The sequence below is a fragment of the Aquarana catesbeiana genome, linkage group LG01, assembly GCF_042186555.1.
Source record: "Aquarana catesbeiana isolate 2022-GZ linkage group LG01, ASM4218655v1, whole genome shotgun sequence".
NCBI classification, from domain to species: domain Eukaryota; kingdom Metazoa; phylum Chordata; class Amphibia; order Anura; family Ranidae; genus Aquarana; species Aquarana catesbeiana.
The window spans coordinates 166,115,352-166,129,183 of NC_133324.1; the positions used below are offsets into that span (position 1 = coordinate 166,115,352).

Here is a 13,832-nt window from a genome sequence, read left to right on the forward strand (position 1 = left end):
CTGTAAGAATTCTTTCAGAAAATATGCATTTTAATTGTTTTTATCAAATTCCAAAATGCAAAGTGAGCTAACAGAAGAAAACAATCTAAATCAAATCAATATTTGGTTTGACTACCCTTTGGTTTCAAACCAGCATCAATTCTTGCACTTGCACACTACATGATTAACTAATTACACCAAGCAGGTGCTAATGACCATTCATTTTATATGTAGGTTGAAATACAGTCATTAACTGAAACAGAAACAGCTGTGTAGGAAGCCTTAAACTGGGTGAGAAACTGTCAAACTCTGCCATTAAGTATAGTTGTGGAGGACAGTTTCATGTCACAGATCATACACCATAACAAGACTGAACACAGCAACGAGACACAAGCTTGCATCAGCAAGGTCTGTCCCAGGCAAAAATTTCAAAGCAGACTGGGGTTTTAAGATGTGCTGTCCACAGTATTTTGAACAAGCAAAAAGAAAGGGGCAACGTTAAGTACCGTATACACAGTGGTCAGCCAAGGAACCCTAATGCAGCAGATAATAGACACATCATGCTTATTTCCCTTTAAAATCAGGAGATGTCAAGCAGTGCCATAGGCATAGAACTGGTATAAACCAGTGGTACCCAGCTACACCCATCTACTGTCCAAAGAAGTCTGGCCAGAAGAGATACAGAAAAATGGCAGTAGGTGCCCCGGACTGATTCAAAATTTGAAATATTTTGATGTAGCAGGAGGCAGTTTGTTCGCTGAAAGGATGACGAGTAGTACAATAATGAGTGTCTGCAGGAAACAGTGAAGCATGGCTCCTTGCATGTTTGGAGCTGCATTTCTGCAAATGGAGTTGGAGATTTGGTCGGGATCAATGGTGTCCTCTATGCTGAGAAATACAGGCAGATACTTATTCATCATGCCATACCATCAGTGAGGCGTGTGATTGGCCCCAAGCATACAACCAATGTAATTAGGAACTATCATCAGCATAAAGAAGAACAAGGAGTCCTGGAAATTATGGTTTGGCTCCCACCTAGCCCTTATCTCAACATCATTGAGTCTGTCTGGGATTACATGAAGAAACAGAAGGATTGGAACAACCTACCTGCTGAGCTCCTTCAAAAACTGTGTGTACCTAGAATTGATGCTTGTTTGAAGGTAAAGGGTGGTCACTCCAAACATCGATTTGATTTGGATCTCTCTTCTGTTTATTTACTTTCCATTTTGTTAATTGATAACAATAAATTATTAACACTTCTATTTCTGAAAGCATTCTTTTTTTTTCTCAATTCTTTATTTAAAGAGAACACACGGTAAGTACAGAAACCAGAACATTGGCGAATTTGAAATGATACATTTTCAAACATAAGCCATCATAACAAAAGCCATTGCGTATAAAAGAGGCAAGAATGTAATTGAAAATAAGACTCAGAACACCAGAGTCTAGGAAGTCTCTGTACCCCGCGTGGCATTTTACACGATAGATAACGTCTTTACAAAGAAGAAGAGCACGGGGGCAAAAAACTTTCTATATGCAGCAGCGCCCCCACCCCCCAATACTTACCTGAGCTCCCTCTCGATCCAGAAATGTTCACGAGAGCACCAGTTCTCCGGGGACTCTCCCTTCTCATTGGCTGAGACAGCATCAGGAGCCATTGGCTCCTACTGCTGTCAATCACAGCCAGTGAGCCAATGAAAAGAGAGAGGGGGCAGGGATGAGCCATGGCTTCATGTCTACATGGCCACGCAGAGCATCAGCTCCGGAGCACACCTGCTTGTGTGCCCCCATTGCAAGCTGGGGGTACTCGACAGGAGGGAGGGGCCAGGAGTGCCAGCAGGGGACCCGAGAGGAGGAGGATCAGTGCTGCTCTTTGAAAAACCACTGCACAGAGCAGGTAAGTATAACATGTTTGTTATTTTTTTTAACCATATTTGACATTACATTTTAATATCTCTTTAATTCACAGCACTTTTTCACACCTGCCTAAAACTTTTGCACAGCACTGTATACACACACATTTACTGTATGCACACATACACATTGCTACATTTGAGTGTCTCTGCCTCTAATGTAGACCTAGTATCAAATCGATTTTTTTAAGAACATGCAGGCTAAGCAATGTGTAAATGTAACACTTACAAGCATTTATTGCCTCTTGTTAGGGGTCACAGTACTCTCCCTGATCTGTCTTCAACTGCTTTTCTGTTCTGCAGGATGAATCATTGTTCAGTCACAATCTAATGGTCAGTATTTAATTTTGAGATGCCAGCTCAGAGATGTCACAGTCATGTACATCTTGGCTATGTTCAGAAATGTTCCACAAGGGTCAACCCCTGCTTACAACTCTCACCTTGTGATGTGCCACAAAGTTATAATGACGTTTTCTAACTGCTGGAAGAGAGGAGACGGAGGAAAGGCTTTCCTCTACCTGCAGCTGACTGATGACATAATCTAATCCTAGTCACTTGCCTGGAACTAAAGGATTGTTTTTAAATTTAAAAAATATATACTCATGCAGACTTGTGGAATTACGGAATGGTTCACTTAAAGAGGAACTGCAGTCTGCTCACATAATTTGTAATAAAAACATCTTTGCCATTCTGAAGCTTCCCTCCAACCACATATATATATTTTATATATACTGTGATTCTGTACTTGCCAAATATGCTGCAGAAATCTCCCTCCACTAAGTCTGGTTGCAGCCATTTTAACTGTGGGAAGCTAAAGCTGCTGCCTGTTCACAAAGAGGCACACCTCCAGCTCTGCAGCTTTCATTGGCCCTCTTATGACTCACCCCTTTCCCTTCCTGGAAAACTCTCACGAGAGTGACAGAGAGCTGTGCATTATGTCATAAGCCTAGGCTAGTGACCAGACAAGAAACAGGAAGTGGACTGTATAAGGTATTTACTGGCAGAAAAAAAAAGTTTTACTATCCAAAAGGTAAAAAAACAAGGGCAGAGAATTTAATAGATGGAAAGTTGAAAAAATTACTGAAGGTCCGCTTTAAGTAGGCCCCAAATCCAGTAACAAGGTTGACACGATACTCTTCCAAGTTTACACATGAGCAAATTTATAAAAAATTAAATGTGAGCCCTTTCTGAAAACTCAGGTAACGCATCTGAAACCTCTAAAATATATCTGGCAACACATCAATAGTCTATTAAGAAAGCTGAGGTTTTTTTTTGTTTTGTTTTTTACAGTTCTATTTTACTTTCAAAAAAAGCAGGGAAAAATGTTTTATTACAGATATGAAAAACATATTAAATATATAAAACTTTTCGTATGTCTAATTTAATGTCCAATGGCTAATGGTAATGTTGGCCAATATACTGTACTCTGCTCCCCTGGTGAAGATTAGGTAAAGTCCTGAAAATGTCACTAGACATCTGTCACACTGTACATTATTAAATAAATGGAACATAAATATATTGATGTGCTAATAATACTGATCTGATTATATGATACATACCATTTCCTTGATAAGTAGGGAGCTCTTATCCAGTTGGCAGCTTTCATTTATATTATCTTCTCCAATATCCGTCTTTAGAATCCCTATACAGAGAACACAGTCCGAACATGATGATTAAAGTGTATGAAATGCCTGTTTTTCAATATTATTAATATATATATATATATATATATATATATATATATATATATATCAGAGTAAATATTAATAATATGCTATATTAATATAATTATATAAACATTATTTGCCCCTGATCACATGAGAAAGCTAAATCCATTTAACTGCAAAAGGAGCAAAGTGAGGTTTGTAGCACAGCGTCATGAATACAGGAATGGCAGAACAGAATTACACCCTGTTGGAAGGCAAACCATTGCACTTGTATTTCAATTATGTATCCAGCTGTTTGCTTTAAAGTGTTACTAAATCCAGGACCCTGCATTCACTATATCTGGTCTCCCACAGTACACAGAACATGGAAATGCAATCGTTTTAGTAAATATAAACTGCTAAATACCTTTTCTCATCAGCAGTATATAGCAGTCTTGTGACGTCTATCTGTTCCTGGCTAAAGCTTGTAGGAGGAGTTTTCATACTGCTCTAAGCTGTCCTATCAGGGTCCAGGACCCCTGACCCTCTGTCTGGCCCTGTGCTGATCACATGCACTCTACTAAGAAAAAAAACTCTCTAACAATACAAACCAAACTGAGCATGTATAGCCTGACTCCAGTAACTGTCTTATCTGGACCTGTTCTGGAGTCAGTGAAAGGAGAGGAGAATCCGTGAATGAAAGATCCAGCAGCCTTTTTACACAATGCAGAGGATTAACCCCTTAGATTCCACAGTGAGTATAACAAACATACTTTACTGCATATACAAACTGATTTTACTGTTGTGGGTTTAGTAACACTTTAGGGTCAATTGAATACATTTTTATCTTTTAGTAAATTAGGCCCAGTGTTTGGGGCACTCATTTTTGCTATGAAGTGGCACTGCAGGCTCCCTGCTTCCTTCACATGGGTAGACCAGTTCAGAAGGAATTCTACCACTCCATTTAGAAGGACCTTGTGGGAGACCATGAACACATTAGAGAGATTGTATATTTTAATTATCGATAAGGACCCCGATAGCATATTGATACAAAATGAAGACTGCTCTGGCCTTCTCAGCTTGCTGTTCCACCACCTTAAAAAAATAACAGCCAACAAAAGATTAATAAGATAAGCTGTCTAAACTACTATGTTAAAATAAATTAAAACACATTCTCTTTATTAAAATAAATTAAAACACATTCTCTTTATTATGTTTAGATAATAATTTGTTAAAAGTAAATATAAAAGTTATATACATAAAATTTTAATAGGATGGTGGCGAGCTAAATAAAAGGGTACCACATCCTCAATATATCAGAACTATAAACAATACAGATTTTTGAGGAGGTGTCTTAGACATCAGGCAAGTAGAGTCTCTCTGAATAGACCAACCACGGTCATCCTTAGTTCATCAGGAAGTGAATGACTGGTTCATATTACATCTAATAATCGTAACTAAGGTAATTTATGATACGTTAGTTTCTTGGCTTGCACATTAGCAAAGTGACTTTAATCTGATGACACTTTTTTTTACTACTCTGGCTTGCAGTAGACTTAAGAAAACTACCCATCAACTGCCCTGAACACCAATTTTTAAAGTGAGGTTTTTCAAACAAGAACCCTAAAGGATAGAAGTTTTCTACTGGCTACAGTTAGGTAGGAATATTTACACATTTGCCTCATATACCGGCAAGTTTTTGCTCATGGTAGAGGGAGCATGGTCATGCTATACATGGGGAGATATACATATGCTCAACTAACTTAAATACATCTGTTCTCTCTCCAGTTATCCCTTGAATGTACCCATGTGCTTGACCCCAAGGAAATTCATGACAAGGATGTAGCCCATGTGGGTTTTATTTGTGAATCCAGTGGAAATTGGAAGTTTACAGAAAATTAATATCAAATGTAATGCAGTTTGTGTTAAAACTGGTATTAAGTGATATATATATATAAATTCTTATTTTTTTTGTTACTCTATCTGCACAGATTTTTGTTCTCCCATCCTCCTGTGGGGCAAACCACAAAATGTGTAGGAGAAAAAAAAAATATCCCTATAACACTTCCAGCAAGACATAAGACAGATACAATTATATGGTGATTGCTTGGCTATCTGGTGAGATACTGTATAGTGATCCACCATAAAGAAGGGAATATAAATTATTGCAATATTTTAAAGTATATGCTCTGATTTTAGGTTCTACTTATTGAATGTTTTTATTTGTGTTTTTTGGATAAAAATTGATGTGTAGTCCTTGGGTACCTCAAAAGTCCTAAAAAAAATCTGTATTGGGTATTGTTTAAAATAACGTATTACTATTTGCAACCAGCAGTTGGCAAGCACTGACAGACAAAAAAGGATGCAAGGGTAGCTATTGGCTACTGGCTATAAACCTCCTTATTCTAGCCCAGTTGTACATCATCACGTTCGAAACGATTGGACTTTGGTATGATCATGTGTAGGCAAGTCCGTTTCGTTGGAACTCCAACGGAACTCCGTAGAAAAGTCCTTCGGAGTTCAGGCGGATAAGAAGTCTGCTTGTGTGTACGCGGCATTAGTCAATTTCCGACTGCCATAAGACTGCTGGTCTTTCTTATTCAGATACCAAAACGAGCAAGTGTTCTCTAACAAGCATTTGTGCTGATTGGTCATACAGAAATGTTTTCAAGATTCTGTAAGCTTTTTTGCAACTTATACACTCGGTATTTTTCTTATTAGCTTTTTTACTGATAAGTTACTTTTTATTTGAACCAGCCTTTATCTGTTGCACTTCTTGCACTAATTAAATATTGTATGCCAATGTCCCATATTAATACATTAATTTCTAAAAATATGTTGCTTGTGATTGAGAGATCACGTGTCTTTACATCACCTTCTGACCAACGTCTGATCACATCTGTCTCCCACTATGGCAGCTCACACAAATAGAAAACTTCTAATCCCTTATCAAATCCTTAGTGGAAATTTCAGATGCTGGCAGGCAAGAAGTACCTGGATTTTTATCTCTTCAAGCAGTATAAGATTATTCTCAAAATTCATTTGTAGGACAAAGATACAGAGACCTTTCTGTCTTAACAATGTGAAAGCGGCAATAACACTTTCTCCCCTTTTTCTTATCATTAGAGGTTATCTCTTGGGAAGCAATTGCCTTCTTAACAGGTTCTTTTAATCCAACCTCAGTAGAGACCTTTATTAAGTTTTTAAAGAACACTGAAAGCTCTAAACAGGCAATATGACTGCCGTGATGCTATATTCTCTGTTCATTTGTGATGACTTTTTACAATAGGAAAATGTTACCACTGATAAAAGGGCAAAAAGAGCAAGGCTGCCTCTGCCTAGCCTATGGTATCTCTTCTAAAATCCTTCTATTATATAACAATTCCTTTCACTTGAATAAGATTAGGAAAAGCAGGTTTGACTTAAAAGGCATCCTATATTTTTTAATCTGAACTGATAAAAACATGCACAGATAAAGCTGAAAATATATGTGAAAATATTTGCGGATATAATGTCTGGAATATTACAATTAATCCCTTAAGAAATTATTACAAGATGGATTTTTAACTATAAAACTATGATTATTAACTAAGATTTTAAGATTAATGAATACCCTAATTGCAATGTATTATATTATTTCTGTATCCGAATAGGGACATCTAAACCGTGTGGGGAGAGATTTACTTTATCTCTGTGAATAAATACTTGAACAAATTTAGCATTTTTTTTGCAAGGGTACATACCATTATGTGGCATAGACAAAAATCAGTTTACTCATTCTTTTTCCCATACCAGATATCATCAAAATATCTTGGGTACTCCTTTTTACAATATAATAACCAAGGAGAAATATGCAAAAATTGGACAGCAAAAGGTCCACTGACTAGATTGCAACCCCTGAACACTAGGTGAGCCTCGTTAGTTTACTATAATAGCATGTTATCTGACCACATTGTTTGTAAAGAGTCCAGAAGAAGTGCCTCTGGATGTAGTGAGCAAATATGGCAGCTCCTATGTACACATATAATTACATTTTATACATAGAAAATATTTTTGAAATATTAGCAAATATTGAAAAGATTATTTACATGAAGTGGATGTCTTTTACAAATAGCTACAACAAACTGAAAATACTATATATTGACCTTTAGCATTCTTTCTTGCCTTTAGTCTAGTTTAAAGGAGACGTCTGTATATGAACACATTTTGGGACATTATTGTTGTAATTTACACGCAACATGAATAGATAAGAAAGTACTGTATATCATAATTATTTGTTTTAAACTATTTTTATTTTAATTTTTTTCAGTTATATCCTGGTTTCCATGCCTAAGCAAATTATGTCATTCATCCCAGGAGTATTTAGGATGGGAGGAGGGGTTTTCTCAGCTAAGCACACCCTCCTGGCTGGCTGCCTGAGCTAAGGGCAGATGGATTCCAGGAAGTAAATCATCTGTCCTTACTCAAAATGACCACAGCCATAAATGCTAGGGTGGTGTTTTTCAAAGTGATTTCTCAGCAAACTAAAGCATGGAGATATGGATGGATTGGTGCCTTTGCTTTGAATATTAAAAATTAATTAAACAGTGTTTTTGGTTTGTGGTGCCTCAGATGCAGTGCAGTTCCACTTTAACACTTTACAGAAGCAGCCTTTTCTCTTTTTGTTCTTCCTCATACAAAAGTTTCACGATTGTACAGGAAGTTACATAGGTTACATAGTTACATAATAGGTGAGGTTGAAAAAAAACACAAGTCCATCAAGTCCAACCCATATGTGTGATTATATGTCAGTATTACATTGTATATCCCTGTATGTTGCGGTCGTTCAGGTGATTATCTAATAGTGTCTTGAAACTATCGATGCTCCCTGCTGAGACCACCGCCTGTGGAAGGGAATTCCACATCCTTGCCGCTCTTACAGTAAAGAACCCTCTACGTAGTTTAAGGTTAGACCTCTTTTCTTCTAATTGTAATGTGTGGCCACCAGTCTTATAAAACTCTCTTCTGCGAAAAAGTTTTATCCCTATTGTGGGGTCACCAGTACAGTATTTGTAAATTGAAATCATATCCCCTCTCAAGCGTCTCTTCTCCAGAGAGAATAAGTTCAGTGCTCGCAACCTTTCCTCATAACTAAGATCCTCCAGACCCTTTATTACCTTTGTTGCCCTTCTTTGTACTCGCTCCATTTCCAGTACATCCTTCCTGAGGACTGGTGCCCAGAACTGGACAAGCTTACTCCAGGTGCGGCCGGACCAGAGCCTTGTAGAGTGGGAGAATTATCGTTTTATCTCTGGCGTTGATCCCCCTTTTAATGCATGCCAATATTCTGTTTGCTTTGTTAGCAGCAGCTTGGCATTGCATGCCATTGCTGAGCCTATCATCTACTAGGACCCCCAGGTCCTTTTCCATCCTAGATTCCCCCAGAGGTTCTCCCCCCAGTGTATAGATTGCATTCATATTTTTGCCACCCAAATGCATTATTTTACATTTTTCTACATTGAACCTCATTTGCCATGTAGTCGCCCACCCCATTAATTTGTTCTGGTCTTTTTGCAAGGTTTCCACATCCTGCGGAGAAGTTATTGCCCTGCTTAGCTTAGTATCGTCTGCAAATACAGAGATTGAACTGTTTATCCCATCCTCCATGGTCGTTTATGAACGAATTAAATAGGATTGGTCCCAGCACAGAACCCTGGGGAACCCCACTACCCACCCCTGACCATTCTGAGTACTCCCCATTTATCACCACCCTCTGAACTCACCCTTGTAGCCAGTTTTCAATCCATGTACTCACCCTATGGTCCATGCCAATGGACATTATTTTGTACAGTAAACGTTTATGGGGAACTGTGCAAATGCTTTTGCAAAATCCAGATACACCACGTCTACAGGCTTTCCTTTATCTAGATGGCAACTCACCTCCTCATAAAAGGTAAATAGATTGGTTTGGCAAGCATGATTCTTCATGAATCCATGCTGATTACTGCTAATAATATAGTTTTCCTTGCTAAAATCCTGTATATAGTCCCTTATCATCCCCTCCAAGAGTTTACATACTATTGATGTTAGGCTAACTGGTCTGTAATTCCCAGGGATGTATTTTGGGCCCTTTTTAAATATTGGTGCTACATTGGCTTTTCTCCAATCAGCTGGTACCATTCCAGTCAGTAAAAATTAGGAACAATGGTCTGGCAATTACTTGACTAAGTTCCCCAAGTACCCTCGGGTCCAAGCGTCTGGTCCCGGTGATTTATTAATGTTAAGTTTCCCAAGTCTAATTTATTTTAATTTATTTATTTCAGGTACTTATATAGCGCCATCAATTTACGCAGTGCTTTACATATCCATTGTACATTCAATCAGTCCCTACCCTCAAGGAGCTTACAATCTAAGGTCCCTAACTCACATTCATACATACTAGGGACAATTTAGACAGGATCCAATTAACCCACCAGCATGTCTTTGGAGTGTGGGAGGAAACCGGAGTACCCGGAGGAAACCCACGCAGGCACAGGGAGAACATGCAAACTCCAGGCAGGTAGTGTCGTGGTTGGGATTTGAACCAGCGACCCTTCTTACTGCTAGGCGAAAGTGCTATCCACTACACCACTGTGCCACCCTAAATTTAAATATGTCCTATGTTAACCATGGAGGTGCTTCCTGTGATGTGTCATGAGGATAAACACTGAAGTCTTGGTTACTGAAGCCCCCCGATTCCCTTGTGAAGACTGAGGAGAAGAATAAATTCAATACCTTCGCCATCTCCCCATCCTTTGTAAGCAGATGTCCTTCCTCATTCTTTATGGGGCCAATATGGTCTGTCCTCCCCTTTCTACTGTTTACATACTTAAAGAATTTCTTGGGATTTGTTTTGCTCTCCTCCACTATGTGTCTTTCATGTTCTATCTTAGCCGTCCTTATTGCACATTTCTTGTTGCATTCTTTATAAAGTCTGAATGCTGATGATGATCCCTCAACCTTGTATTTTTTGAAGGCCTTCTCCTTTGCTTTTATATGCATTTTTACATTGGAGTTAAGCCATCCAGGACTTTTGTTTGCTCTTTTAAGTTTATTACCCAATGGCATGCATTGGCTAATGCCCTTATTTAATATGCTCTTAAAGCAAACTCATCTCTCTTCTGTGTTCTTTGTTCCTAAGATTTTATCCCAATTTATATCTTCTAGCAAGGTTCGTAGTTTAGGGAAGTTGGCTCTTTTGAAATTCAGTGTCTTTGTATTCCCCTTATGTTTCCTATTTGTGTGATCTATACTGGAGCCTGTGATTGCTGTTTCCTAAACTGCCCCGTATTTCCACATCCGTGATCAGGTCTGCATTGTTGGTAATCAGTAGATCCAGTAACGCTTTATTTCTAGTTGGTGCGTCTACCATCTGACCCATAAAATTGTCCTGCAAGACATTTAGGAATTGGCAAGCCTTAGATGAATGCGCGGTTCCCTCCCCCCAGTCTATGTCTGGATAGTTAAAATCCCCCATTATAACACTTCCTGCTGTAGAGTAGTAAAAGTGTAGTACCTTTTTGTGCTGCGAGGCAGCACTTCCTGCTTTCTGGCCTAGGCTTCCCCCAGCTGCCTCCTGGGATTGCCACAATACACCTATCCTCAGCAGTGTGTTACTGAGAGAGAATGCCACATTGCAAGTTTCACTTCAGACCCACACAAATCATTGGCATTGGTATGCCTGCACACACATCATTGGCATTGGTATGCCTGCACATAAGTGGGGTCGCTACAGTGGCCATAAACCAGAAACTAGCGGCATTTGTCTGCATGTGTAGAAATCAGCATGCATATGCGCCAATGCACCTCAGGTCTCTGCCAAGTCTCAAATACTTGTATACACACTGGAAGATAGCAGCGTGAAAGTGGGGCAGGGGGAAGGTATTGATGCACAGGTTAAGTTTTGCTTTAATGATCAGCAAGTGAGGAGAGACTGAAGAAATGCATCTACCTAACCGATGACCTAGTTTTCACAGGTTCCTCCTTTAGACCCTTTTCACACTGAAGTCATTTTTGCAGGCGCTAAAGGGCTAAAAATAGTGCCCGTAAAGCACCTGAAAAACGCCTCCCCTGCAGCCCCAGCTTTCAGGTCAATGCTGCAATACTTACACAAAATATGTAATAACATGCAATAAGGTTCAACTGCTAAAATGAAAAATGTATAAAAACATTAGAAACTGAAACTGGAGCTTTCACCGACAGCAAAAATTAACTAGTATTTTTTTATATTTTCTAACCAGCAGAAGAAAAATTATGGCCTACATCTGACTGGTTGTTAATAGCAACACACCCACATTCCTTTTAAACCTTTTTTTAAGAATATGTCCTGGTGTGATGTCAACAATTTCTGATTTCTTTGATACCTCATCTCCAGTCAAAGTATCTTGCTGCCCGAGGCAGCTACAATAACATAAATTTCCCTGTTAATACAATATTACCATTTTCATCTTACCTGATATATGTCCCTTTAATTCTGGGTGACATGAAAGAAAAAGGATCTCAGAACTTGATTTTTCTACCTCATCTTCAAGCCACAGGAAGAGTTTGATGAACCTGCACAATAACTTTAGGTGCTTTAGCTGTAATGTTGTGTCTCTAGTTTTCCTCTGATGGTCTTCTATGTTAACAGCTAAAGGAAAGTAAGGAAGAAAAATGCAGACAAAATAAATATACTATAAAAGTTTTCAAGAACTTTCTGCAATTATCTGCACTGTAATATAAATGAAAAGTTCAACGAATCCAACTAGGAGAGTGGCAGAGAGGCCGACCAGGGAGGTCAGGTCCACAGATGTGTTCCACACAAGGAGGAGGTGGATGACTCAACCCCTTTAGTGTTCTTAAAAACAGAGTTAGGGCTCATGCACACTGCAGCTCACAAAAAAGCTGCTTTTACAGGCATTGAGCTTTTATTTCAGCATGAAGAAGCTTATACTTATTTGGTCTCTTTTGCATGTTTTTATTTTTTTTACAAACCCTCCCCTCAGTTAATTTTTCCTATTTTTTGTGTGTTTTCAAGCTTCTTTGAGCTTTTTCATGCTCATTCGCACTATTGCGCGTGTTTTTAGGCACTTAGGTGTCATTTCTGCTCGAAAGCTCCTCTCAAAAATGTGGTGGGGGGAGGGGTTCTGCCTGTAGGAGCATATGCCTGTAAACTCCTAAAAAAACCATAGTGTGCATGGACACATTGGCTAGCATGGAAGGGAGTTTCCAGGCAGAAAAAATAAGAGCTCGAAAAGTTCAAAAGCCTGTATTAGCTGCTTCTTTGACCTGCAGCGTGAATGAGCCCTTAGACCAGCTCCACACTGGGTCGGTTTTCAGGCGATTTAGCATTGGAAATAACCTCTAAGCGCCTGAAAACCGCCTCCTATTCATTCCAGTGTGTCCAAAAAGTCCTGCAAGCAGCATCTTCGGGGCTGGTTGGAAGTGCTGTATTTAGTGCTCCCAAAACGCCCTGCCCATTGGAATGAATGGGCAGCACTTTCAAAGCGCCTTAAAAGCGTTTTAAAAGCAAAGCAAAACAGTTTTTTTTACCCTTTTTTTGGGGTAAAAAGTGCCCCGCTAGTGGCCCAAAAGTGCCACTTAAACAGTGCTAATGTGCCGCTAAAACGAGCGGCACTTTAGCGTTAATGGACGGTGCTTTCAATGTGAAAACAATCTTATACATAAATGCATGAATCAGCTCATTGCATTCCAGTGTATCAGAGCAAGTGAGTTTATTTATCGTAAGTCAGTAGCACAAAGCCGACAGCATGCCACAGCTCTTACACCATTTGGAAATTAGTCTTTGACAGTTTACAGAGGGGAAACTGATTTTTGATTGGCTGCTTTGGGTTAATATACTACTGCATTGCCTAAGTTTTACACTGAAGCTTAATTGTACAGAGTTTTCAATTAAATAGCATTTCCCACACTTTCTTCCATTTGTGTACTGCCTTTTTGACCTTTACAGCATCTGAGTAACTTTGATGATCCTAAAACTGGTCACTGCTCAGTTTATAAGCTTTGAAGAGCACTTTTAATACCTTTGCACACTGTTGTTGCTATAACTTGAGTTATATTGCCCTCCTTTTCTCTGGCATCCTGCTTTCCCTGCCGTGTTCATTCAGCACACAGATATGTTACACACTCCTTTCAGGGACAGTCAGCTTTTAATCAGGACTTTTCTTTCTCTAAATGATCCATAGAACCCAAAGAAAATCACACTTTTGGTCCCTGGTTTCATTCGTAATAATCTTCTACTGACTAGGTGTCACCAGAATGAGTGTAATACTCCAAA

At 39.0% G+C, this 13,832-nt stretch overlaps 1 protein-coding gene across 7 annotated transcripts in view; it reads right to left on the minus strand.

The window, feature by feature from the left end:
- The window catches only part of KIAA0825 (KIAA0825 ortholog), a 784,945-nt gene that overhangs the window by 559,189 nt on the left and 211,924 nt on the right, over positions 1-13,832 (minus strand). For all 7 annotated transcript variants that reach the window (XM_073624511.1, XM_073624512.1, XM_073624514.1 and 4 more), the window contains 2 exons: positions 12,009-12,185; positions 3,452-3,534 (listed from right to left, as the gene is read on the minus strand). In XM_073624511.1, the coding sequence (XP_073480612.1) occupies positions 3,452-3,534; positions 12,009-12,185 (260 nt within the window). The remainder of the gene's footprint in view (positions 1-3,451; positions 3,535-12,008; positions 12,186-13,832) is intronic.